A 25,699-nucleotide genomic window follows, 5' to 3' on the forward strand; every position below is an offset into this window, starting at 1 on the left:
ACAGATGATGGCATAAGAGGCGTGCCCTGACTTTTATAAACAACTAATAATTGGATAAATTATTAGTTATTACATCTAAAACCTGAAAACATTTAATTTTATTTTTAGTATAACTGTTATTTATTTAACCAAATTTTAAGGTGATTGAATCTAGTATTAAATAAAAGGAAAGATATTCTTTCCATGGCAGGGGAGAATATATTAATAATTCCACTAGATCAAAATGAGTGGGTCTATATTTTATCCTTATTGGCAGCAGCCTCATAGTGATTCTAAAGCTACTTTTTTTGTTTTTTTGCATGTTGTACCTTTCTGACATTAATTACATGCTTTGCTCTCGTAATATCTTCACATATTTTTTGTTGTTATTTAGTACCTAGGTCATGCCTGATTCTTTTGCCACCCTACAGACTGTAGCCTTCCAGGCTCCTCTATCCATGAGATTTTCCAGGCAAGGATACTGAAATGGGTTGGTATTTCCTTCTCCAGAGGATCTTCCTAAAACCAGGGGACAAACCTGCATCTTATGCATTGGCAAGTGAATTCTTCATCACTGAGCCACCAGGAAAGCCCCTATAGATGTTCTTTAAAACCTCTGTGGAAAATCCCAGTGAATTAATTAAACAAGAATCAGCCTTGAATACATTCCAAGACTCAGTGATAATTGAAGCTGGAAGGGATGGAATATCCCATGATCTTCACCTCTAATAGGAAGAAGATGCTATTTGCTTAGTAACTGGCATAAAACATTCAGGAGGTCCTTTCTTAGACTTATAACATGACTTAAAAAGAATCATGGGAATGTCTTTCAAAATCTCAGTCAACTAATCTGGTCATGTTTATATGACAGAGTGAAAATAACTGACCAGTCAAATGCTATTTTTCTTTTTGAAGTTAGTAGGAAAGAACTTACTTGTGAATAATTTCCCTGCCAAATAGCTAGCTGATTTCTTCTATGTATATGTAGGATTTACTGGTCATTTTGATATATTTCCTAATGTAATGAACTTGTTTTTCAGTGTGTGTACCATGGAATTACTTTCAAATAATTTACACTTCGCATAAAAATGACCTGAGTAATTAGAAGGTTCCATGAAGTAAATGGACAGAAAGTCAAATAAACTATACACTCAAGTAATAAGGCAGCCTTTTTTCCTCTGTTGTCAAACTGGATGAAAAACAATTCCAAGTGTTTATGAATAACTTCAAGTTATTTTTCAGGTTCTGAACAAGCCTCCAGAAGGTAATACTAACATTAAATAGTGGGAACCAGACTCACAGATGTGACTTTCTTTATTATATAAGAAAGTTAATTTCTTTGAAATCAATCAAACAGATTCAATTCTAGGTATATCACTTAAAAATGTGTACATGAGAAAATGAATTAGATATTCTGAGCCTTAATTTTTTCACTTATGAAATAAGGATTACAGTTCTTGCTACTGTAAATATTAAATGTGTTACATTAAACTATGAGTGTGTGATTGGAATATACTGTAGGAGTTTGGAGAAGTAGAGTGATGTTATCAGAATAAGATTAAAAAGTACAATTTGATCTGCTTAAGGAGAATTGACTTTTGAGGCCAATATAAATGTGGAGAGACTTAGTAGGAGGCTATTAGAGTGGACCAGGAGGAAATTAAGTAGGGGATGATCACATTTGTGATGTATTTTGAAAATAGAGTTAGTAGGATTTATTAATTCTCATGAGAGTAAAAAATGAGTTAAGAGTACTGAAATTTTGTTTCTGAATATTAACATGAAAATTATAGCATTTAATGAGACAAATAAGGAATGCCTCTTTAAATTTTGCTTAGAAAATGCTCATGTTTATTGTGGAAAATTTAGAAGTTATGTTTTACAATAGTAAATTGCTATTCAATTGGAATTCAAAATTAGATATGTTGTAAATAAACATTTGAAATTTAGGGGAAAGATAAGGATTAGAAATACAAAATTAGACTGTTGCAGTATAGTTTATTGGTCAGAAAAGGGAAATATCTACCTAAAGACTGAAAAAGTGTCAGGGAGCTTTGAGACAATTCAAGACAAGGAACTTGTGTTCATACATTCATCTACCCACTGACTATGTGTATTACCTTGAGTGTGTCTCATGTATTATACTCTGCGTCTTTATAAATGCTGCACCTTTTCATGACTTTCTCTTTCTATTTCTTTATACTTTGAATTATTTTTTACACTCAGCTGAAGCATTACTTCCTCTTGAAGGTCTTCTGTGATACTTACTTGATATACTCTTATATTCTGACTCCTCAGTGCTGTGTGGATTTAATGGAACTTCATACATGTGTCTGGAATTGCTTGTTTTCTTTGTTCTGTGTCATATCACTGAGGTTAAAAAAAAAAAAACAAAAACACAAGCTATGCCTATTCAAATTGGTAATCAAAATGTCTATGACACATTAGACACAATTGCATGTTCTACTGACATTCTTCCAATGAATGGATAAATAAAACGTTATTTCTATAAATTTTTAGCGTTTTTCCCCTTTAAGTGTTATACCCCCCCCTTTTTTTTTTAGGTAAACTGCTTTAATATGTGAAGTCAGCTCCTGTTCAGATTAGATGGAATCAAGAAATGATGTAACCTACTTTGTCCTTCTGGGTCTCACACAGAATCCAAAGGAGCAGAAAGTCCTTTGTCTTTTGTTGCTGTTCATCTACCTTTTGACTCTGGTAGGCAACCTGTTTATTATAGTGACTATAGCTGTCAATAAGAACCTGTACTCACCAATGTACTTTTTTCTTGCTAGCTTATCATGTATGGATGTCACTTACTCCAATTCTGTCACCCCCAGATTGATTTCAGAGTTGTTATTCGAGGAAAAACACATATCCTTTGAATCTTGTATGACCCAGCTGCTTACAGAACACTTTTTTGCTGGATCAGAGGTCTTCATTCTGCTGGTGATGTCCTATGACCGCTATGTGGCCATCTGTAAGCTCTTGCATTATTTGGTGATCATTAGGCAGAGGGTATGTGTTGTGGTGCTGGCGGTGTCCTGGTTTGGAGGTTTTCTGCACTCAGTAATTCAACTTAGCACTATTTATGGGGTCCCATTCTGTGGCCCCAATGTCATCGATCACTTTGTGTGTGACATGTACCCCTTATTGAAATTCGTCTCTACTGACACCTATCTCATTGGAATCTTCGTTATGGCCAATGGAGGACTGATCTGCACTATTGTGTTTCTGCTCTTACTCATCTCCTATGGAGTCATCCTGCAATCTCTGAAGAATCTGACTCAGAAAGGGAGGCAGAATGCCCTCCACACCTGTGGTTTCCACATCACTGTGGTTGTCTGCTTTTTTGTTCCCTGTATTTTCACGTATGTAAGACCTGCTAAGACGTTTCCCCTTGACAAATTATTGAGCGTGTTTTTCACAGTCACAACCCTCATTCTGAACCCATTAATCTACAGTTTAAGAAGTTCTGAGCTAACTTATGCTATGAAGATGCCCTGGAGAAGAAACATCATATCTCATATTCAATAAGTGCATCATCCACCATGAAGGGAGTAATTTGACATCAGGTTGCATTTCCTTAGAATGCAGAAGTCATTTTAAAATTTGATTCTGATTTCTCTTTCTTCAAAGAGTTTATGGTAATTATAATTATACAACCAGGGTATAATAACAGTTTACCTACGTACTAGAATATGAAGTCTATAATTAACTTATCAGTGTACCTAGAATGGTGTAATGCCTATATAGCAAGAGATTAATATGTAATGAATTAACAAGTAAATTATTATACAGTTATTCTGATTTTTCATCAACTTATGCATTTATATTTTTTATTCTTTTTCAGAGGCAGTGTAATCTTTACTTAGCATCTTGTCACTTAAGTTAACATTTTTACTTATACAGTTTAAAATACATAATTCTGTATGACTTGCCTTTACTGTATTGCATTCACATTATAGACAACATTTTTACTTTTATACTTTCAGTGTTTACAATGAAACTGAAGTAAAATAGATAATAATAAATAGCATAAGCAAAAACTGAATGCTAGGAAACTGTATTCTCTCAGTAGAGTGCGACTCTGCAACCCAATGGACTGTAGTACACCAGGCTCCTCTCTGCACAGAATTCTATAGGCAAGAATACTTGAGTGGATTGCCATTCCCTTTTCCAGGAGATCTTCGCAACCCAGGGATGGAACCTGGGTGTCCCGCATTGCAGGCAGTTTCTTTACTGTATGATCCCCAAGGAGATCCAAATAGCATGAGGTGAAATTTAAAATGAATTTTCTGTTTTTCTCTCAGCTTCTTCTAGTCCTCATTCTCAGAGGTTGAACCTAAATTTGTTTCTTAATTTTCATCTAGTAATAATCTTTGCAGATGCAAGTATATTCTCTCTATATATATTTGTTTCTTTCTAAATATGTATCACTTGCTTGCTTTTGCTATGCAATATCTTAAAGATATTTCCATACCAGTCCATATAGATTTCTTAAATTTTCTCATTTTGCACAACACTCTTTATAAATTTATATCTAAATTAATATCCATTCCTTTCATGAGATTCCCAGGCTTTTCTATGACAGTTACATTTCCAATAAATATATGTTTTTGAATATGTGCAAATATAAGTTTCTAGGTGTAGAATTGTTGATATTACATTTGATTTAATGGTCAGGTACTACATGCATTTAAAATGCTGATACTGATATTTATTGCCAAAATATCATTCTCTTTTTTTTTTAATTTATTTCTCAATTTGGCAAAAATTGCTTTACAATGTTTTGTGTTGGTTTCTGCCATACAACAGCCCAAATCAGTCATAATTATGCACGTGTCACCTTACCTCCTAGCTCAGTGGGTAAAGAATTTGCCTGGAATGCAGGAGACCGGAGTTTGATTCCTGGGTCGATAAGATCCCCTGGAGCAGGAAATGGCAACCTACTTCAGGATTCTTGCCTGGAGAGTCCCATGGATAGAGGAGCCTGACAGGCTACAGTCCGTGGGTCACAAGAGCCGAACACGACTTAGTGACTAAACCAGCACCACTCCATCTTGAGCCTCCCTCTGCTTCCCCGACTCCACCCCTGTAGGTCACCACAGAGTGCCAAGCTGGGCTCCCTGTGTTATATAGCAACTTCTCACAGTTATCTGTTTTATACAAGATAGTGTATATATGTCGATGCTACTTTCTCTGTTTGTCCCACACTTTCCTTCCCCTACTGCGTCCATGAGTCCTGTCTCTATATCTGCATCTCCATTTCTTTCCTGCAAATAGGTTCATTTTTCTAGATTCCATATAGATAGTTAATATACTATATTTGTTCTTCTCTTTCTGACTTACTTCACTCCAAACTATTGCCCTTGAGGTTGTACTAACAGCTACTATGTCTGTGCTTAGTTGTTCAGTTGTGTCTCACTGTTTGTGACCCCATGGACTGTAACCTGCCAGGTTTCTCTGTTCTTGGGATTTCTCAGGCAGGAATACTGGAATGGATTGCCATTTCCTCCCTCGGGGGCTCTTTCTGACTCAGGAATCGAACCTGCATCTCCTGTGTCTCCTTTACTCGCTGAGCCATCAAGGAAGCCCTAATAACAGTTTCTGTCCTGTTCATAGTCCATGTGAATTTTTTGTCCACATTCTCAACGACCAGTATCTGATAAATATTTATCACATCTAATTAAAGTTATTTTTTACATTAACTGAAACCCTTTTGATATAATTAAGTTTGAACATCTTCCCATATGTATGATTTGATTTGTATTTGTTTATGGATTTTATATATATGTCTTTAATATGATTCATTCATTTTTTTATTTTTAAGAGAGAATTTGAAACAAAAGAAATGATATCTTTTACATTGTATATATGGTTAATAATTTCTGGATATATATTTTAATTTTTTTATCCCATGTAGAATTATTTCTGCATGTATTTTTTTTTGTATTTTATATTAAATTAAAAAACAAAAACGTATCCTGCTTAGGAAGAATTTTCTCATTTCACTTGTGCCAAAACTTCATTTTTTTTTGCATTTAATTTTAAAGCATTTTTTACATCTTTAAAGCATATATTACATCTTACATTAAAGCATTTGATTCATTTTGATTTAGGATTTTCAAGAGGGGTTGATTGTATTTGTTTTGTAAATTTTAGAATTTTTTAAAAATATTCACTTTATCTTTTTGCCATTGATTTGAAATTCTGACTATTGTATTTTTACCTCCAAATGTATTTGGGTCTAATTCAAAACTCTAATCTTTTTCACTGATCTCTTTATTCATGTGTGCATTGACACATAATTGCTATGATATCTAAGATATTTTGACATGTGAAGAGTCTCAGTTCAGTTCAGGCGCTCAGTCGTGTCTGACTCTTTGCGACCCCATGAATCACAGCACGCCAGTCATCCCTGTCCATTACTAACACCAGGAGTTTATCCAAACTCATGTCCATTGAGTCGGTGATGCCATCCAGCCATCTCATCCTCTGTCGTCCCCCTCTCCTCCTGCCCCCAATCCTTCCCAGCATCAGGGTCTTTTCCAATGAGTCAACTTTTCGCAGGAGGTGGCCAAAGTATTGGAGTTTCAGCTTCAACATCAGTTTAGGATAGACTGGTTGGATCTCCTTGCAGTCCAAGAGACTCTCAAGAGTCTTCTACAACATCACAGTTCAAAAGCATCAATTCTTCAGTGCTCAGCTTTCTTCACAGTCCAACTCTCATATCCATACATGACTACTGGAAAAACCATAGCCTGGACTAGATGGACCTTTGTTGGCAAAGTAATGTCTCTGCTTTTTAATATGCTATCTAGTTTGGTCATAACTTTCCTTCCAAGGAGTAAGTGTCTTATAATTTTGTGGCTGGAATCACCATCTGCAGTGAATTTGGAGCCCAGAAAAATAAAGTCTGACACTGTTTCCACTGTTTCCCCATCTATTTCCTAGGAAGTGATGGGACCAGATGCCATGATCTTAGTTTTCTGAATGTTGAGCTTTAAGCCAACTTTTTCACTCTCCTCTTGCACTTTCATCAAGAGGTTCTTTAGTTCTTCTTCACTTTCTGCCATAAGGGGGGTGTCATCTGCATTTCTGAGGTTATTGATATTTCTCCTGGCAATCTTGATTCCAGCTTGTGGCTTCTTCCAGCCCAGTGTTTCTCATGACGTATATACGTTAAATAAGCAGGGCGACAATATACAGCCTTGACATACTCCTTTTCCTATTTGGAACGAGTCTGTTGTTCCATGTCCAGTTCTAACTGTTGCTTCCTGACCTGCATACAGGTTTCTCAAGAGACAGGTCAGATGGTCTGGTATTCCCATCTCTTTCAGTATTTTCCAGTTTATTGTGATCCACGTAGTCAAAGGCTTTGGCATAGTCAATAAAGCAGAAATAGATGTTTTTCTGGAACTCTCTTGCTTTTTTGATGACCCAGCAGATGTTGGCAATTTGATCTCTGGTTCCTCTGCCTTTGTAAAACCAGCTTGAATATCTGGCAGTTCACAGTTCAAGTATTGCTGAAGCCTGGCTTGGAGAATTTTGAGCATTACTTTACTAGCATGTGAGATGAGTGCAAGTAGTTGTGAAGAGTCTAGCAGTCCCTTATTAGTATTCTTTCTCAGAATTTTGCCTAAGCCCATATATTTCTATTTTAAAATTATTAAAATAAGATAATATATTAAGTATAAATAAGATAAAACTTTGGAGAATGCAATGGCAACCCACTCCAGTACTCTTGCCTGGAAAATCCCAGGGACAGCGGAGCCTGGTGGGCTGCCGTCTGTGGGGTCGCACAGAGTCAGACACGACTGAAGTGACTTAGCAGCAGCAGCAGCAAGATAAAAGTTCAAATTAAAATTAGCTTAAAATTGTTAAAATAAATTTAAAATATATTCAAAACAATTATTTTCATTAAGATTCCCATTGAGAAGATTAATTTAAGAAGAGTTTATACCTTTAGAGTATGAAAAACTCTTATCCAGATAAGAATTGATGTTTTCAGTTAACAAGTCACATATTGTAAAATCGAGTGAAACTTACAGTTCCTGTCCGTGTTACTAATCCCTTGTAGATAGCTGCTATTCTTTAGCTATGATACCTAAAATGCTAACAACTGCTTTAGGACAAAAATCATCTCTTTCAAGGAAGTTCAGGACTTAAATCACTGCTGAGCATCTTGTGCTGCTGAGATCTTCTTGCTATGATAAGTCATTTCAGTCCTGTCTGACTCTTTGCAATCCTGTGGACCGTGGACTGCCAGGATTCTCTGTCCATGGGATTCTCCAGGAAGAATACAGTAACAGCAACAATAACAAAAAAGAATGAAAGAAAAAGAAAAAAAACTGAAAAAAAAGAAAAAAAAATTGTTGATATACAGTTTTAGAGGCTTTTTTCTGAAATGCAAACATGTTTATTTTATTTTGACTTATTACAACCACGGGAGGAGAAGGGGACGACAGAGGATGAGATGGTTGGATGGCATCACCGACTCGATGGACATGGGTTTGGGTAGACTCCGGGAGTTGGTGATGGACAGAGAGGCCTGGCGTGCTGCAATTCATGGGGTCGCAAAGAGTCGGACACGAGTGAGCGACTGAACTGAACTGAGCAGAGAAGAATTGCATGGCATCTCTCACCTCCAGTCACCAGTTTCTCTGTAACTTAGTCTTTCATGGCCAAGGACTATTAATTATTATTTCAATCTACATTTGTGCATGTGTGCTTAGTAGCTCAGTCATGACTCTGCAACCTGATGGAGTATAGCCCACCAGGTTCCTCTGTCCATGGGATTCTCCAGGGAAGAATACTGGAGTGGGTTGCCATTCCCTTCTCCAGGGCATTTTTCCAACCCAGGAGTTAAACCTGGATCTCCTGCATTGCAGGTGGATTCTAAGCCAGCAGGGAAGGCCCAATTTACATTTAGCAACTCAAAATTGAAAGGATTCCATGAACAACAAAACAGCAAGTGATTTCCTGAAGTGCTTTAGTATGGATAAAATAATAAACTATAAAAATACAAATCATTAGTAAAGCTTTTTTCTTCCTGGAGAATCGTATTCAGAAATTAATGCAAACATCTAAGGTATGCATGTATGCTTTTTCACCCATCATGTTTGTGTGTGTGTGTGTGTGTTTGTGTGTGTGTGTGTGTGTGTGTATTCCACTGCCAAAGGAGACATGTAAAATAATATCAGATTTGCTACTATCTATAGTACTGGTTTCTCCCAAGAACTGTGCTTGCAGGGTTAGTTCAGGAAGGTGATTGCCCAAAAACCAAATCAGAGTCATATCTCATCACCTTCAGCTGAAATAATTTATAATTTAATCTTACATGCAGGGTATTAAATTAGTATTACTCATCAGAACTTGCTTATTAATAAAACAAGCCGAATTAGCCACTGGAGAATCATATTTGGAAATTCAATGACAATTTTACATTTTTAATAAAGGCTCAGAAATATTATTGCAAAGCAGGTGGTATAGAGAACTGTGGTCAAACTTGACATGCATTAATAATTGAAGTGTGGAACGTGACAGAGGTGAAAATTGATATTGATTTCTTTTCTCTAATATTTGGAGGAGTTCTAAAAGCTAAATAAAATGAGATAACAAGATATATCAAGTCTCACTGATTTCTTTGATCATCTCCTCCCCACATATCACTCCTTCGCCTATCATGTTTTGAATAATTCAGTGCCCATAGTCTTTCCAGTTCAATGCATTATAAAACACACTCAAGCTGAGTTTCAATCATATTAGACTGAAAGCTGAATTTTTTATGAAGGATTATTTAAAACAAAATGCGTCTTGAGCCCGACAGCCTTTGAAACCAAACAATCCTGGGAATTCAGTAAGGAAATGTCAACACTGTGCAGAATTTTTCGATTCAGAAAATTAAAGGAATCCTATTTGATGTATATTAACCATATCGATATTAACAACCTTCTGCTGGATTTCCACACTGATTTGAGAGCTGAGGTACTATTGGTCTTGTGTTTTAACTAGTTGTGAAAGCACTGAGAGAGTTGTTCTTGGGTTGAACTTGACCTGCCTCTGGGAATGCTCTCTGTTCCATCCATTTAGAAAAGCTTTATTCAGGTGCATTTTTCTGCCCTCATTCTTCTCATTTGCATCCCTTGGGAAAAAGAAAGATGTTCCATATAGATGTTAACACTGCAGATGCTGTTTGGCAACAGTGTTTTTCAGCTTCCCATCTTAAAAAAATTATATTGCTGACCACCCATTTGACTGAAAAGTGATTCATTTTACTGACAGACACCTGGACTGAGATGTGGGAGGTGAGATGAAATGGGGGATTGGTGTTGAAATATATACACTGTTGATACTATGTGTAAAATAGATAACTAATGAGAATCTTCAGTGGAGCTTCCTAGGTGGCTCAGTGGTAAAGAATCCGCCAGCCAACACAGGAGACACAGGAGAGGGGGGTTTGATCCCTGGGTCAAATCTCCTGGAGAAGGAGATGGCAATCTGTTCTAGTATTCTTGCTGGAATAATCCCATGGACAGAGTAGTCTGGCTGGCTGCAGTTCATGGGGTTGCAGAGAGTCAGACAAAACTGAGCAACTGAGCACAAGCACACACAGGAACCGACTGTATAGCACAGGGAACTCTTTTCAATATTCTACGGTGACCTAAATGGGAAGGAAATCCTAAAAAGAGGGCATACATGTATACCTATAGCTGATTCACCCTGCTGTACAGTAGAAACACAACACTGTAAAGTAACTATACTCCAAAAAAAAAAATTTCTTAAGAGAAACCAAAACAAACAGATCATTTCAAACTTCCTTTTTAATTTTTAGTCATAGCTCTATGTTGCAACCCTACTTGTTTAAAAGTCAGATCATGAAGGTTCCTTCCTATGAACTTCAAAATAATTAACCAAAATAGTCTTCAAGAGGCTATATAAAAAGCAAGCAGAATATTAATAATTATCAGTCTTTCTCTTGAGTTATATAGTATCTTATAAATTCAACTAAGGGAAACTCAAATGGACAGTGTCACAGTAGCCAAGCATACCAGCACTGTTATCTCACCATTCGTTAATTTTCTCTGCCAAGTCACCCTGAACCTTAGACTACTGAGAATGTCTTTTTAATTAATTTTTAAGGTTCTCCTCATTTTGAATTGAAAAATGGTCACAATTTTACAAGTAAAATTAAAAAAAATACATGAAAGTAGGAGACCGTCTGAGATATTCTCATTAGGCATTAAATACATATAATTTAAAAACATACACAGACAAACACACAAAAATACATATATACATGCACTGGGCTAAACCTCCATCCTTCCTGTCAGTTGAACATAGGTCTACTGTTTTACAAACAGGGAATCCATTCCACAGTGTAATTAGGGAAATTGGCTGGACCATCCCTTTTGAATAGAATTCCATGTAGCCACTTTTTAAAGTTATCCAGATCTTGGTCCCTTCTAGCAATCTACTCCAATATTGTGTATGTACTCATGTTCAGTCATGTCCAACTCTCTGCAACCCCATGGACTGTGGCCTGCCAGGCTCCTCTGTCCGTGGAATTTTCCAGGCAAGAATACTGGAGCTGGTTGCCATTTCCTTCTCCAACACTGTGTAGTCAATCGAATTATCTTCCTTCTAAAGCCAGATGAGAAAGAAAAAGTGAGGTGAAGAACTAAGGTAACTGACCAAAAAGGTGGAGGAAAAGGAACGAAAACAAATTCCCAAATTTCACTTCCCCCCATATTCTCTGTACTTTGCAAGAGAAAAATATTTGGATCTGAGTTCCTTTCATTCTTGGGCTTCCCTGGTGGCTCAGATTCTTAACCACTGCTGGTTCAAAGTGTGAGAAATAAAAAGGTAAAAAAGAAAACAGACAGAAGTGGTATGGACCTAACAGAAGCACAAGATATTAAAAAAAGGTGGCAAGACTAAACAGAAGAACTATACCAAAAAGATCTTAATGACCCAGATAACAGTGATGGTGTGATCACTCACCTAGAGCCAGACATCTTGGAGTCTGAAGTCAAGTGGGCCTCATGAAGCATCAGTATAAACAAAGCTAGTGGAGGTGATGGAATTCCAGTTGAGCTATTTCAAATCCTAAAAGATGATGCTGTGAAAGTGCTGCACTCAATATGTCAGCAAATCTGGAAAACTCAGCAGTGGCCACAGGACTGGAAGAGGTCAGTTTTCATTCCAATCCCGAAGAAAGGCAATGCCAAAGAATGTTCAAACTACTGCACAATTGCACTCATCTCACACGCTAGCAAAGTAATCCTCAAAATTCTCCAAGCCAGGCTTCAACAGTACATGAACCAAGAACTTCCAGATGTTCAAGCTGGTTTTAAAAAAGGCAAAGGAATCAGAGATCAAACTGCTAACATCCATTGGATCATCGAAAAAGTGAAAGAGTTTCAGAAAAACATCTATTTCTGCTTTATTGACTATGCCAAAGCCTTTGACTGTGTGGATCACAAGAAACTGTGGAAAATTCTGAAAGAGATGGGAATACCAGACAACCTGACCTGCCTCTTGAGAAATCTATATGCAGGTCAAGAAACAACAGTTAGAACTGGACATGAAACAACAGACTGGTTCCAAATCGGGAAAGGAGTACGTCAAGGCTGTATATCGTCACCTTGCTTATTTAACTTTTATGTAGAGTACATCATGAGAACTACCAGGCTGAATGAAGCACAACTTAAAATCGAGATTTCCAGGAGAAATATCAATAACCTCTGATATGCAGATGGCATCACCCTTATGGCAGAAAACAAAGAGGAACTGAAGAGGCTCTTGATGAAAGTGAAAGAGGAGTAGCTGATTCATGTCAATGTATGGCAAAAACCACTGCAATATTGTAAAGTAATTAGCCTCCAATTAAAATAAATAAATTAATTTAAAGAAAGTGAAAGAGGAGAGTGAAAAAGTTGGCTTAAAACTCAACATTCAAAAACCAAAGGTCACGGCATACGATCCTATCACTTCATGGCAAATAGATGGTGAAACCGTGGAAACAGTGACAGACTTTATTTTCTTGGGTTCCAAAATCGCTGCAGATGGTGACTGCACCCATGAATTAAAAGATGCTTGCTTGTTGGAAGAAAAGCTATGACCAACCTAGACAGCATATTAAGAAGCAGAGACATTACTTTGACAACAAAGATCTATCTCATCCAAGCTATGGTTTTTCCAGTAGTCACGTGTGGATGTGAGAGTTGGACTATAAAGAAAGCTGAGTGCCGAAGAATTGATGCGTTTGAACTGTGGTGTTGGAGAAGACTCTTTGAGAGTCCCTTGGACTGCAAGAAGTTCCAACCAATCCATCCTAAAGGAAATCAGTCCTGAATAGTCACTGGAAGGACTGATGCCGAAGCTGAAGCTCCAATACTTTGGCCACCTGATGTGAAGAGCTGACTCACTGAAAAAGACCCTGATGCTGGGAAAGATTGAAGGCAGGAGAAGGGGACGACAGAGGATGAGATAGTTGGATGGCATCACCAATTCAGTGGACACGAGTTTGAGTAAACTCCAGGAGTTGATGATGGACAGGGAAGCCTAGCATGATGCAGTCCATGGGGTCACAAAGAGCAGGACGGGTCTGAGCGACTGAACTGAACTATGTTTATCAATTCTTTCTTTCATGGATTGTGCCTTTGGGGTTATATCTTAAAAGTTATTGCCATACCCAAGGTCATCTAGGTTTTCCTATGTTATCTTCTACGAGTTTTATAGTTCTGTGTTTTACATTAAGATCTCATTTTGAGCTAATTTTTATGAAGGATGTGAAGTCTGGGTCTAGATTTCTTTTTTTTTTTTTTAATGGATATTCAGTTTTTCTAGCCCTATTTGTTGAAAGGACTATCTTTGCTCCATTATATTGCTTTTGTTCTTTTGACAAAGATGAGGTGACTGTATTCATGTTGTTCATTTTGAGGCTTTTTATTCTGTTCCATTGATATATTTGTTCTTTCACCAATATCACGCTGTCTTGATACTATATCTTCAAAGTAAATCTTCAAGGTGGGTAATATTCCTTCAACTTTGTCCTCGTTCAATAAGGTAATAGCTATTTTGGGTTTTTTGCCTCTTCATATACCATCTCACACCAGTCAGAATGGCTGCTATCCAAAAGTCTACAAACAATAAATGCTGGAGAGGGTGTGGAGAAAAGGGAACCCTCTTACACTTGATGGGAATGCAAACTAGTACAGCCGCTATGGAGAAAAATGTGAAGATTCCTTAAAAAACTGGAAATAGAACTACCATCTGACCCAGCAATCCCACTGCTGGACATACACACTGAGGAAACTATAACTGAAAGAGACACATGTACACAAATGTTCACTGCAGCACTGTTTACAATAGCCAGGACATGGAAGCAACCTAGATGTCCATCAGCAGATGAATGGATAAGAAAGTTATGGTGCATACACACCATGGAAAATTACTCAGCTATAGAAAAGAACGCATTTGAGTGCGTTCTAATGAGGTAGATGAAACTGGAGTCTATTATACAAAGTGAAGCAAGTCAGAAAGTAAAACACCAATACAGTATATTAATGCATATATATGGAATTTAGAAAGCTGGTAATGATGACCCTATATGCGAGACAGCAAAAGAGACACGGATGTAAAGAAGACTTTTGGACTCTGTGGGAGAAGGCGAGGGTGGGATAATTTGAGAAAATAGCAAGCAAATATGTATATTACCATATGTGAAATAGATGATCAGTCCAAGTTCGACGCATGAAGCAGGGCACTCAAAGCCGGTGCATTGGGACAACCTAGAGGAATTGGATAAGGAGGCAAGTGGGAGGGGGGTTCAGGGCAGGGGGACACATGTACACCCGTGGCTGATTCATGTCAATGTATGGCAAAAACCACCACAGTATTGTAAAGTAATTAGCCTCCAATTAAAATAATCAATTTTTAAAAAAGACCAAAAAAATAAATTTTAGAATCAATGTGACAGTATCCATAAAATAACTTTCTGGGATTGTGATTGGAATTGCACTGTATTTCTACAGATTACATTGGGAAAAAACTAGTATTTTGGTAATGCTGAATATTCCTATCATGAACATGCAATGTCTCTTGATTTATTTATTCTTTGATCTCATTCATCAGGGTTTTGTAGTTTTCCACCTATTGAGGAAAACAATAGAGGTTTGGTACATGTTTTATTAGATTTATACTGAAGTTATTCATTTTTGGTGGTGCTAATGTATGCAGTGTTTGTTTTTTTTTCAATTCTGAAATCTTTTGTTTTATTTATTTATTTTTTTAATAAATTTATTTATTTCAGTTGGGGGCTAATTACTTTACAATATTGTAGTGGTTTTTGCCATACATGGACATGAATCAGCCATGGGTTTACATGTGTTCCCCATCCTGAACCCCCCTCCCTCCTCCCTCCCCATCCCATCCCTCTGGGTCATCCCATTGTCCCAGCCCTGAGCATTTGTCTCATGCATCGAACCTGGAATGGTGTTCTGTTTCACATATGGTAATATACAAGTTTCAATGCTATTCTCTCAGAACGTCCCACCCTCACCTTCTCCCTCAGAGTCCGTAAGACTGTTCTATGCATCTGTGTCTCTTATTCTGTCTCGCATATAGGGTTATCATTACCATCTTTCAAATTCCATATATATGCGTTAGTATACTGTATTGGTGTTTTTCTTTCTGACTTACTTCACTCTGTATAATGGGCTCCAGTTTTATCCATCTCAATAGAACTGATTCAAATGTATTCTTTTTAATGGCTGAGTAATATTCCATTGTGTATATGTACCACTGCTTCCTTATCCATTCGTCTGCTGATGGACATCTAGGTTGCTTCCATGTCCTGGCTATTGTAAACAGTGCTGCGATGAACACTGGGGTACATGTGTCTCTTTCAATTCTGGTTTCCTCGGTGTGTGTGCCCAGCAGTGGGATTGCTGGGTCATATGGCCGTTCTATTCCCAGTTTTTTAAGGAATCTCCACACTGTTCTCCATAGTGGCTGTACTGGTTTACATTCCCACCAACAGTGTAGGAGGGTTCCCTTTTCTCCACACCCTCTCCAGCATTTATTGCTTGTAGACTTTTGGATAGCAGCCATTCTGACTGGTGTGAAATGGTACCTCATTGTAGTTTTGATTTGCATTTCTCTAATAATGAGTGATGTTGAGCATCTTTTCATGTGTTTGTTAGCCATCTGTATGTCTTCTTTGGAGAAATGTCTGTTTAGTTTTAACCTATTCCCTTGTTCATTTTTTGTATATAGGAAAGCAATTACCTTCTGTATATTAACCTTCATCCTGCCACCTTACCAACATCACTTATTAGTTCTAGGAGTTTTTTGGTCAACTCTTTATTTTCAACATCGATGATCATGTCATCTGTGAACAAAAACAATTTTATGTCTTTCTTCACAATCTGCACACCTCTTATTTCCTTGCCTTGCCTTACTGCATTATCAAGGGCTTAACAGCACAATACTGAAGTGATAATAATGGGGAACATCCTTGTCTTTTTTTTAATCTTAGTGGAAAAACTGAGTTTTTCTCCATTAAGTATGACATTAACTATCAATTTTTTATAGATAATCTTCAACAAGTTAAGAAAATTCTCCTTTATTCCTAGATTATTGAGAGTTTTTATCATGAGTCCACACTGGATTTTGTCAAAAGCTTTTCTGCATGTATTTATGTGCCTATGTGTTTTGGTCTTTTTTTCTCCTTTTTAGTCTTGGATGGATTATATTAATTGATTCTCAAATGTTGAACCAGCCTTACATAACTGAGACAAACTCCATTTTGGTCATGGTATATAATTATTTTTACACTTTTTTGAATTTCATTTACTAATATTTTGTTGAGAATCTCTGACACAATTTTTATCATATTTCTACTACAAACATTTTTGGATCCTAACAAATTTAAGCTAGTAATTAGTCTTATCTAAGTGTGTTTTTTATACATGGATACACCACAGGAGACCTGAGAGAATAGATCATGAATGGTAAAGCCTGAACTTACACTTCTTTTTTTATATTCTAGTGACACCATCACTCAATAAGTGTTTACAGTTTATGTTTTTTTAATTAGATATAATTCATTATATTCATTCATTCAACAGATTCTACAGTAAAAAGAGAGATTTCTAAGGAGGTAGGGTTTATTAATGGGGTTGCAGGTTATTATAAGAAAACTATGAGTGAGTAAGTGAAAGTCGCTCAGTCGTATCCAACTCTGTGCAACCCCATGGACTATACAGTCCATGGAATTCTCCAGATCAGAATACTGGAGCAGGTAGCCTTTCCCTTTTCCAGGGGATCCTCTCAATGCAGGGATTGAACACAAGTCTCCTGTATTGCAGGCAGATTCTTTACCAGCTGAGCCACAAGGGAAGCCCAAGAATACTGGAGTGGGTAGCCTACACCTTCTCCACCAGATCTTCCCAACCCAGGAATTTAACTGGGGCCTCCTGCATTGCAGGTGCATTCTTTACTAACTGAGCTATCAGGGAAGCCCAAGAAAAATAAGCAAGGGCTCATAACGGAGAAGGTGATATTTGAGAAAAGACCTATAAAAGAGAGCGGATGAGTAATGTAGATGCTGAAGAGAACTACAATTTAGGCAATGTGAACAGCAAGTGAAAATGTCTGCTACTGTATTTGTTTTTTTTTTTTGCAACACCAAGGACTAAAGAGTACAAGGTGTTTGGAAAAGGGCAAGCAAGGAGAAGAGGTGAGAGAAATAAGTCCAAGTAAGAGCCAAGAGGCTGAATTTTTAAGAAGTTGGGTAAGGATGTTGAACGGTCAAAAGTTAACTGATCATTGGCAAAGTAAATAATTATAATGCCAATTTCCCTGTGTATTCCCTGTGTACTTTAGGGGTAAGAATAGTATTTGTGAACTGATTTCAAAATGTACAAATATTGCCTATGGCATATAACCTACTGGTTAAGAGCACTGACTCTGAAATCAATTTGCCTGGATCTTTTCCCCAGCTATACCTCTTATTAGTGGTGGACTTTTAGGAGTGTTTTTCTTTGAAAAACAGGGGGTTAAAAACCTCACCCATTTTACAGAGCTGTGACATGGAATTAAATACATGTAGAGAGCTTAGAAATCTGTGCTGCTCTTCAGTCTTTTCAAACCAATCTATTATTGTTACTATTATTACTGCTCCATAAGCGGTCCTTGAAAAAATTTGCCAGTTGTTCTCTCTTGTTTTTCTTCTTGTTACATATTCTCTACATCCCACTTAAGTTTCTCACAACCCTATGAGGCTGTTTTCAGATATTTTACACCTCTGTACCTGTTTGTCACAGCAAAAAGTGAAAGAGTGTGGATCACCTTGATCGGCAAACTAGGACTTTGATTTTCTCTCACTTATACACATTGATGAACAGACATGAAAAGAATGACTCCATGGAGCTTTCAGTTTGGAGCCAAATATCCAGGCTCTGTGCAACTCTACACTATTACGCTCAGATGTCAGTCCTTGAGGACCCAAAAGAATGTCAACTAAGCCATCATTATTTCAAGGATATGAAGTATGTTTTTTGTGAAGGTGAACATACAAAAAAAAAGAAAAGGGAGAGGTGTTTTGTATCACAACTTTCTGAGAAACGCTCATAGCTCTAAGATGTAGTTGACAAATTCCCCATCAGGTAAAGCTGTCAAAGTTACCGTATATTTCACCATAAATACATTTTTTTTCCCCAGCAATGGCAATAATGCTGTAACTATACTGCTCAATCCCTCACAGCATCAGCACTGACTACATTAAGAGGGTAAGTGAAAATATCTATCTGGTTGCTTCTGACATAACCTCAAGATTACTTTTGTTTCTATACTCCTATACTCCCTCAATTATAATGTGGAACATGAAGACACATTATTTCTAAATACTAACAAGGGTTATAGTAATAAGTGGCAGACAATCAAGGTGAGTTTTGCCATAGTAGTGTGCTAATTTTGCTACAAGCATGAATGCAAACCCTAAGGATGTAATTTAGAGAAATTCTGTCTGGACTATCCTCTAGGAACTAGAACAAGGAGACTGAGAGAAGATGATTCTGAGTAAATCAGTTCTTTTTTTCTTTTTTTCCCCCCTAATTACAGCTGAATAACAAGCAGCAAACTCCCATGGAAGGTAGTAATCTGTTTGAAGGCAGCTAGGAGGGTGCCCTGGTGAGTGTCTTTTGTATAGTTACTCAAGCACAGACTTGTTGATTACCTGTCAGGGATGCTACAGCAGGAAGAGTTTTGCCATATCTGTGAGACGCAACAAGATCACTTCCAACTCTAAAACCTACAAGTGCAATTTAATCACCAACCCTAGCCATCATTAAGAATGACCTCAAATAACTCCAAATCCATGTATCTACTCACACATTCTTTTCACAGTCAACAGACCTTGAGTGATGACTACATGCCAAACACTATTCTAAGTCACAGAATAAGGGATAAGAAAGGTAACAACCTCTGTCATTGTGGGGCTTTTGTTCTTTGGGAAGAAACTTATCTAAATACAAATAGAAACCAGAGATAATATTTATTTTTATTTTTATCATGTAAAATAAATAAATAAGGTAATCTGATAAAGTTAGGCTAGCAGGACAGTCCAGGACCAAATATCTTTTAAGAAGTGAGTGCCACTGAAAGGAATCATTTACAGAGAATTTTTCTGGAAATGGTATTTCCAAAAAATGGGAACAGTGAATACAAAGGCCCTAAAGCAAGATGAAGCTTAGCTACAATCAAGGAACAAAAAGAAGCTAAAAGGTTAGGTCAGGAGATAACCACAAAAATTGACACCAGCTGGTCCCAAACTTCATGTCTACATATATTCTTGAAATAAGTTATTTGTATATATCATCCAAAAAAAAAGTTGAACTGAAAATTACATTGGAAATTCTGAATGAGATTCTTGACAAAGCCACAACCCTATTAAAGATCACAGCCATCATTCTCAAAAGCTTCACTCTGGCAATCACTTGCAGGCATTTAACAGGGGTGTTTAATATCCTCCTGAAAACACTGGGCAGGAAGAACAAACCTTCCAGCATGCCTGCAATGGGAACCTAGTGTCTCACAACTGAAAATTGGCTTGAGCTTACGCTGCTGACTGCTTTGGCAGCAGTCCAGCATTTAAAACCTTGAATTCCTGTCCATTCATCTGTAGTTGTGTTTATGTCTCTCACTTAAGCAGTTTTCAACACACTTCTGTGGTTCTTTTGATATAGTGAATGTGCAGGTGTATGTCTGACTCTGCCAGGGACTGTGTCCATATCTGGTCTTTATTGCTAAAACAGACATCTTTGAGTATTTGAATCACTGCATATGCCATATTTACTCTTGTGTAGGTAGGCCAATTTTCCTCCAGCTGAAGATATAATTTAAAATTATTTCTCCCTGCTTACTCCTCCATATTCTCCCATTGCCTATGCTAAATAATTCAGCTCACTACTCCAAAAGTGCTGTGAGTCACCCACCCCATCTATATTCTTTCAGGGTTATAGAGAAGGTCAAAACATGCAAAAAAAAAAAGAGAGAGCCTATATGGAACAGACTTAGAGAAAAACTGGAAACATCTCAACAGATCAAAGTGATCGCTTCTAGTGAACCAAATTTAATTTTTTTTTTATCTCATTTCCTGGAAAAGGCGCACAATTCAGGAAGACTAGTTAGAAAAGGGAGTGAAAAATTCATTGCAGCTAGCCTGCTTCTACTGTGAAGCTCAAGTTTTGAAACTTTTGCAATTATGAACTGGAAATCCATGTGTTACATAATGCATTTCTGGAAAAATGCCCAAGACACATATGTGCTCTATGAAGCTCTAATACTAACATTAATCTAATGAACAGTATATTAGAAAATGATTTGTGTACATCCTAATGGAAAGCATATTTTCTGAGAGAAGCTTGTAGACTGAAATGCAAAAAAATAATCCATCCCCTAAACACAGCTTCCAGCTACCACATCAACCAATAAGATAAGTTGGTGCACCTTTGCAGAATGCTGAATGATTGCTCTGTTTTCTGTCGCCCAGGGGAAAGCATTTTCCAAATCTCGTGCAGGTGTCTGACAGAGACTACCTAAAAGGAAAGAAGCTGAATTCTCCTTTTTGAGCCCCTAGATGACTTTTTTTCATATATAAGCTTATTTTTTTAATATCAGTTCATTTTTCAAATGCAGCAAAATCCAAGCCCCTGTTTATCCCAGCGGGTTAATTTGGTTAAACCTGATACATCATATTGTGACTGGCCTCATATTTTACTCAAAAAGGGATAGCATCTTTTATCTTTTATTTGTAGTGATCTTCATATTCATTTCTCAACTGAGACAGGTATTTCAGGGAGAGCTTGCATTGATTTCTAATCTTTTTGTCTCTCCCTTTTTGTAACGTACACTTTTGGCCCTTAAGAAATAGCTCTGATAGAAGTTTGCACTTTTTTTTTTTTTTAAAGGAAAAGCAAGAGTTTGAGATCATGGATTGTTTTTAACCTGCTGAAGAGAGAATCAGACTTTGTCACCTTGTAGGTGACACGGCTTTTTTAAAGTGCATTTGTCTTCAAGAGACGGAGCTTGACTTGACTCTTTCATGTAGCTGATTCTGATTACTAACAGGTGAGAGTGAGGCCAGGCTCTAAAGAGAGGCTTAAATGATGTAGGAGATGAGAAATTAAATGTTCCTTGCCAACTACAAATGAATTCATAGGTAGAACCTAGAGTCAAGACCAATAGATTCATAAATGCATTTTAAGGAATCTAAATCCCGTCTAGTTGTCCTGAGAAGCAGCCAAAAGGAACTGCAAATCAAGGTACACACCTAACTCAGCTGTCTGGCGATCACAGCAGCCTCGTGTCTCAAGTTGCCAGTGGGTGTGTGCACGCTCAGTCGCTCTGTCACGTCCAGCTCTTTGTGACCTCATGGACTGTAGCCGGCCAGGCTCCTCTGTCCTTGGGATTTTCCAGATGAAGAATACTGGAATGGGTTGCCAGGTCCTCCTCCAGGGGATCTTCCCAACACAGGGATCGAACCCATATCTCCTGCACTGGCAGGTGGATTCTTTACCACCCAGAGCCACCCAGGAAGCTGCCAGTATGGGCAGAGTAAAGTTTAAAGCTGGAAACCTCGGGGATTCAGAGTCACTTTGAGTTGAGCCATGCAGACTAGTGCACACAAATTGAGCACGAGAGCCAGCAGCTGCATTTAGACTTTTAGATGCAAATATAATTAACTCATGACTTTTCAACAGGTTGCTCCTCTTAGGGCCTTATTTTCTTGACAACCAGCATTATCGTAATTCAACTAGCATTTTTCTTTTCTCTCCCAAGCCCCTTTCTGGACTCCACATCTCTTTTTGAGTCTGATAATCTGTTCTGTTTTCTCTTCTCTAGAAGAAACGTTGATAATGCCCTCTGTGAAGCTCTAGAATCAGAGATGCTCTGCAAATGATATCTGTCAAATGTTATTATCATGCTGCACATAGATCTCTGGTCTTGAGTGTATGTTAAGAAATACACTCGTCTTTGACTGCTTCTAGCATGATTACCTCGGAGAAGGCAATGGCACCCCACTCCAGTCCTCTTGCCTGGAAAATCCCATGGACGGGGGAGCCTGGTGGGCTGCCATCTATGGGGTCGCACAGAGTCGGACACGACTGAAGCGACTTAGCAGCAGCAGCAGCATGATTACAAATTAGTGCTCTTCTAAGGGAAGCCCTAGAGAGCACAAAAATGGGAGTTTTACGAAGAGACTTTGCGATAGGAGATACCTTGATAAAAAGGATTGAGCACAGGAACTGGGGTCCATTAGCAGCTCCGTCTCTGGCTGGCTGCAAATATTTGAGCAAACCACTTAGCACTCTGGTCCTCAGTCTTCTCATGTAAAATGAGATGTCTAGGGTTAAATAATTTCTGCAGTCTCTTCTAGGCTTAAAACTCTACAACACAGAGAAGAACACTGTTTTTAACTTTTTCTCTAGGAAGAGATCCTTCTCACATGCCAGCACCACCTCTTGTCCTCAGACTGGATTTGCAACAAAGTAGTAGAAGGCCTGTATGGGGTTAATTTCTTCCTCTTGTGGTTTAGATTCCTCTGGCACATTGTGTCCAGCCTTAATATTTTACACTGTTAGCCATATCATCTTTTATCTTTTATTTATAGTGATCCTCATATTAATTTCTCAATAGCAGCTGATGCGGCAGCAGGGACAAGTCATTGATCTTCCAATTTATCCTGAGGTCGAGGCAGCCTGGGGAGATTAATGGAGCCCTGATACCTGCCCAGGAGCTGGGTGTTCCTCATGCATGAAAATCAACCACAGGAAACCGAAATTCAACAATCGGCAGCAATATCAGCCACCTCTCTAATAAATATAACAGGGCATTCTTTAATTATTGAAAGGGGTGTCTGGGATTCGGTAATGAAAGCACTCCGGCACAAGAGTGCCAGGGCCACTCTGGGCCGGCCAGGAGGTGGTAGATTTGGGTAGGGGGAGTGGAAGTGGGGAGGTTGTTTGCAGATACCAGCTTCTCACATGGCAAATATTCTTATTACTTGAGTCTCAAGCAAGTCACGAGTAAGCGTATACTCCTTCACTTCTGTAAAGCCAAATACTTCTTACAAATTTTTTTTTTTTAATTCTGCAAGAAAAACAACAGATCCTCCTCATATCATGTTAATGCCCAGTGATGACAAAGGAAATGGTACATGGAGCTGCATATACTCCACTGGTCACAGAGACCAGGTGAACAGTTGTGCCCAGAGCTCTGAGTCATTTGCAGGCCCTCATAGGGACAAACCACTAATTGATTCTTAAGGGAAGGTCTCCATTCCTTGACACAGCTGAACAGTGGCTTCCATCAAGCCTCCTTGTGGTCTCAGTTATCTTGAGCTGCTTACCTCTTGCCCCTATCTGCTTCTCAGCTAACCTCTCCAGCTTGAGATCAGTGTTGCAGACTTATTCGATCATCAGCTTTGTGCCTGTCTGGATAAAAACCCATCCCCTGAGGCTCAGCACTCTCTTTTACAATCTATAGCTGGGGAAACAAGTACTAAATGAGGAAGCAAAGTTTCCCATGTTAGGCCACACACATGATGCTGAGGAGGCAGGTCAGCAAGAAGTCAACAGGTGGGGCGGATGTGGAACTACGTACAAGCAGAGCGTGCCCATCACTAGCCTGCAAAAATATCCCATTCTCTTGGTTATTACTCAGCACGCATACTACATAGACACACATACTACCTCTGCATTTTTAAAAATAATAGAGTGACTAATAATGTCCTCCAGCGATAAACTGGAGTGGCAAGCTGCTCAGAAATTTCAGGCACAGAATTGCCAGAAACAATTTACTTTGAACAAAATGTGTTATGAAGATTTGGAGTACACATGGGGTTTGGGCAATGTAATGATTTTCACAGACAGAGCCTCACAATGAGTTGTGCCTGTTGTGTACCTTCTCTTCCTTTGATTAAAAGAAGCTGAGTGGATTCTTTGAGTGTTGAAATCATAATAAGTATAACCAATGATTTTGTCTCATATAGAACCACTGTTTGATATAAATTCACAATAAAAATATATATTTCTTCTAGCAGGTTTGAACACTTTATATGTTTTTTTTATTTGGATTCTCTTTGCTCCTTGAACTTAAATACAATTTTCCCTTTTGGTATCTAATCAGGCTTTATAGTTATTTATTTTTTTGTTACTGTTGTACTCAGTTGCGTGCAACTCTTTGTGACCCCAAGGACTAGAGCCCACTAGGCTCCTCTGTCCATGCAATTTCCCAGGCAAGAATACTGGAGTGGGTTGCTATCTCCTTCTCTAGGAGATCTTCCTGACCCCAGGGATCAAACCCATGTCTCCTACGTCTCCTGCACTGCAGGCAGATTCTTTACCTGCTGAACTATCAGGGAAGCCCCACAGTTATTTATTGGTACCAATAAATAAAAATTAAAGTGGAAACTGGTTCCTCAACAAAAAATAAGATATATAAAATGTAATATTATCTTGTACAAAGCAGGGCAAACTCATTGAAAATGATAAGTATGTTTTCTGGATAGCATCTCACCTGGTGATATTATTAACAGTATGGTAGAAACAGGAGTAAGAACAATACAATAGTAATAATGGTACTGTGTGTTGCTACCACACATAATCATCTTCAAAACGTCAGTAAGCACACGGTTTCACTTGACCTTCAAAAAAGTCCTATATGGTAGACAGGCCTGGTATTCTGATTCCCCTTTTGTAGATGAGGAAACTAAATTCCAGAGATATTAACTGATTCACCCAACTAAGAAGGTCAAGAGTCAGGCTTTCTAAGTATTAGTCTAGACCCCTTCCCAGGAACTGGTGAGACATAAAGTAACAACACTAATAATCAAGAAAGAAACCAAGAACAAAACATCCCCAGAACTCTCCTGATAAGAAGAGTTTGAAAGTAGCTATTGTTACAAGGTAGCTATTGTTACCTGGAGCTTATCAGAAATCAAACAAGACCTATGGGTTCAGCAAAATGTGTAGGTTCAGGAAGTGAAGTGTAGATAATTACAAAATGGAATCTGTAAAAAGTCATAGAATTTGACATTTGCCTGAAAAATAATTCATATTTGGGGAAGTAAAGGCCAGATATGACTTGAAACTGTTTAAAAATATAATCCCTAAAGAAGTATCCTGCTTACTTGTGTTTTATAGCTTTA

The 25,699-nt window shown here is 37.9% G+C and overlaps 2 protein-coding genes and 1 long non-coding RNA gene across 50 annotated transcripts in view; 2 read left to right on the plus strand and 1 right to left on the minus strand.

The window, feature by feature from the left end:
- LOC145505566 (liprin-alpha-1-like) overlaps positions 1-25,699 on the plus strand; it is a 488,322-nt gene that overhangs the window by 364,429 nt on the left and 98,194 nt on the right.
- The window catches only part of LOC145504994 (olfactory receptor 4A47-like), a 114,244-nt gene that overhangs the window by 72,423 nt on the left and 16,122 nt on the right, over positions 1-25,699 (plus strand). For 16 of the 47 annotated variants that reach the window (XM_081486664.1, XM_081486622.1, XM_081486640.1 and 13 more), the window contains one exon: positions 2,544-4,033. The exons of 2 other annotated variants lie outside the window; for them this stretch is intronic. In XM_081486664.1, coding sequence (XP_081342790.1) covers positions 2,587-3,516 — 930 coding nt within the window. In that variant the 5' untranslated portion in view covers positions 2,544-2,586 and the 3' untranslated portion in view covers positions 3,517-4,033. Of the gene's footprint in view, positions 1-2,543; positions 4,034-18,711; positions 18,780-19,110; positions 19,180-21,458; positions 21,619-23,187; positions 24,592-25,699 lie in introns of those variants that run through there. 29 more of the 47 variants (XR_014052751.1, XR_014052832.1, XR_014052773.1 and 26 more) reach the window with 9 other exon arrangements.
- The window catches only part of LOC145505653 (uncharacterized), a 118,088-nt gene that overhangs the window by 12,566 nt on the left and 79,823 nt on the right, over positions 1-25,699 (minus strand). For 2 of the 3 annotated variants that reach the window (XR_014053182.1, XR_014053186.1), the window contains exon 5: positions 2,248-2,349. This is a non-coding gene — a long non-coding RNA (uncharacterized LOC145505653). Of the gene's footprint in view, positions 1-2,247; positions 2,350-10,787; positions 11,626-25,699 lie in introns of those variants that run through there. The other variant, XR_014053185.1, reaches the window with a different exon arrangement.

This window comes from Giraffa tippelskirchi, chromosome 1 (genome assembly GCF_054371585.1).
Source record: "Giraffa tippelskirchi isolate mGirTip1 chromosome 1, T2T-mGirTip1v1.2.pri, whole genome shotgun sequence".
NCBI classification, from domain to species: domain Eukaryota; kingdom Metazoa; phylum Chordata; class Mammalia; order Artiodactyla; family Giraffidae; genus Giraffa; species Giraffa tippelskirchi.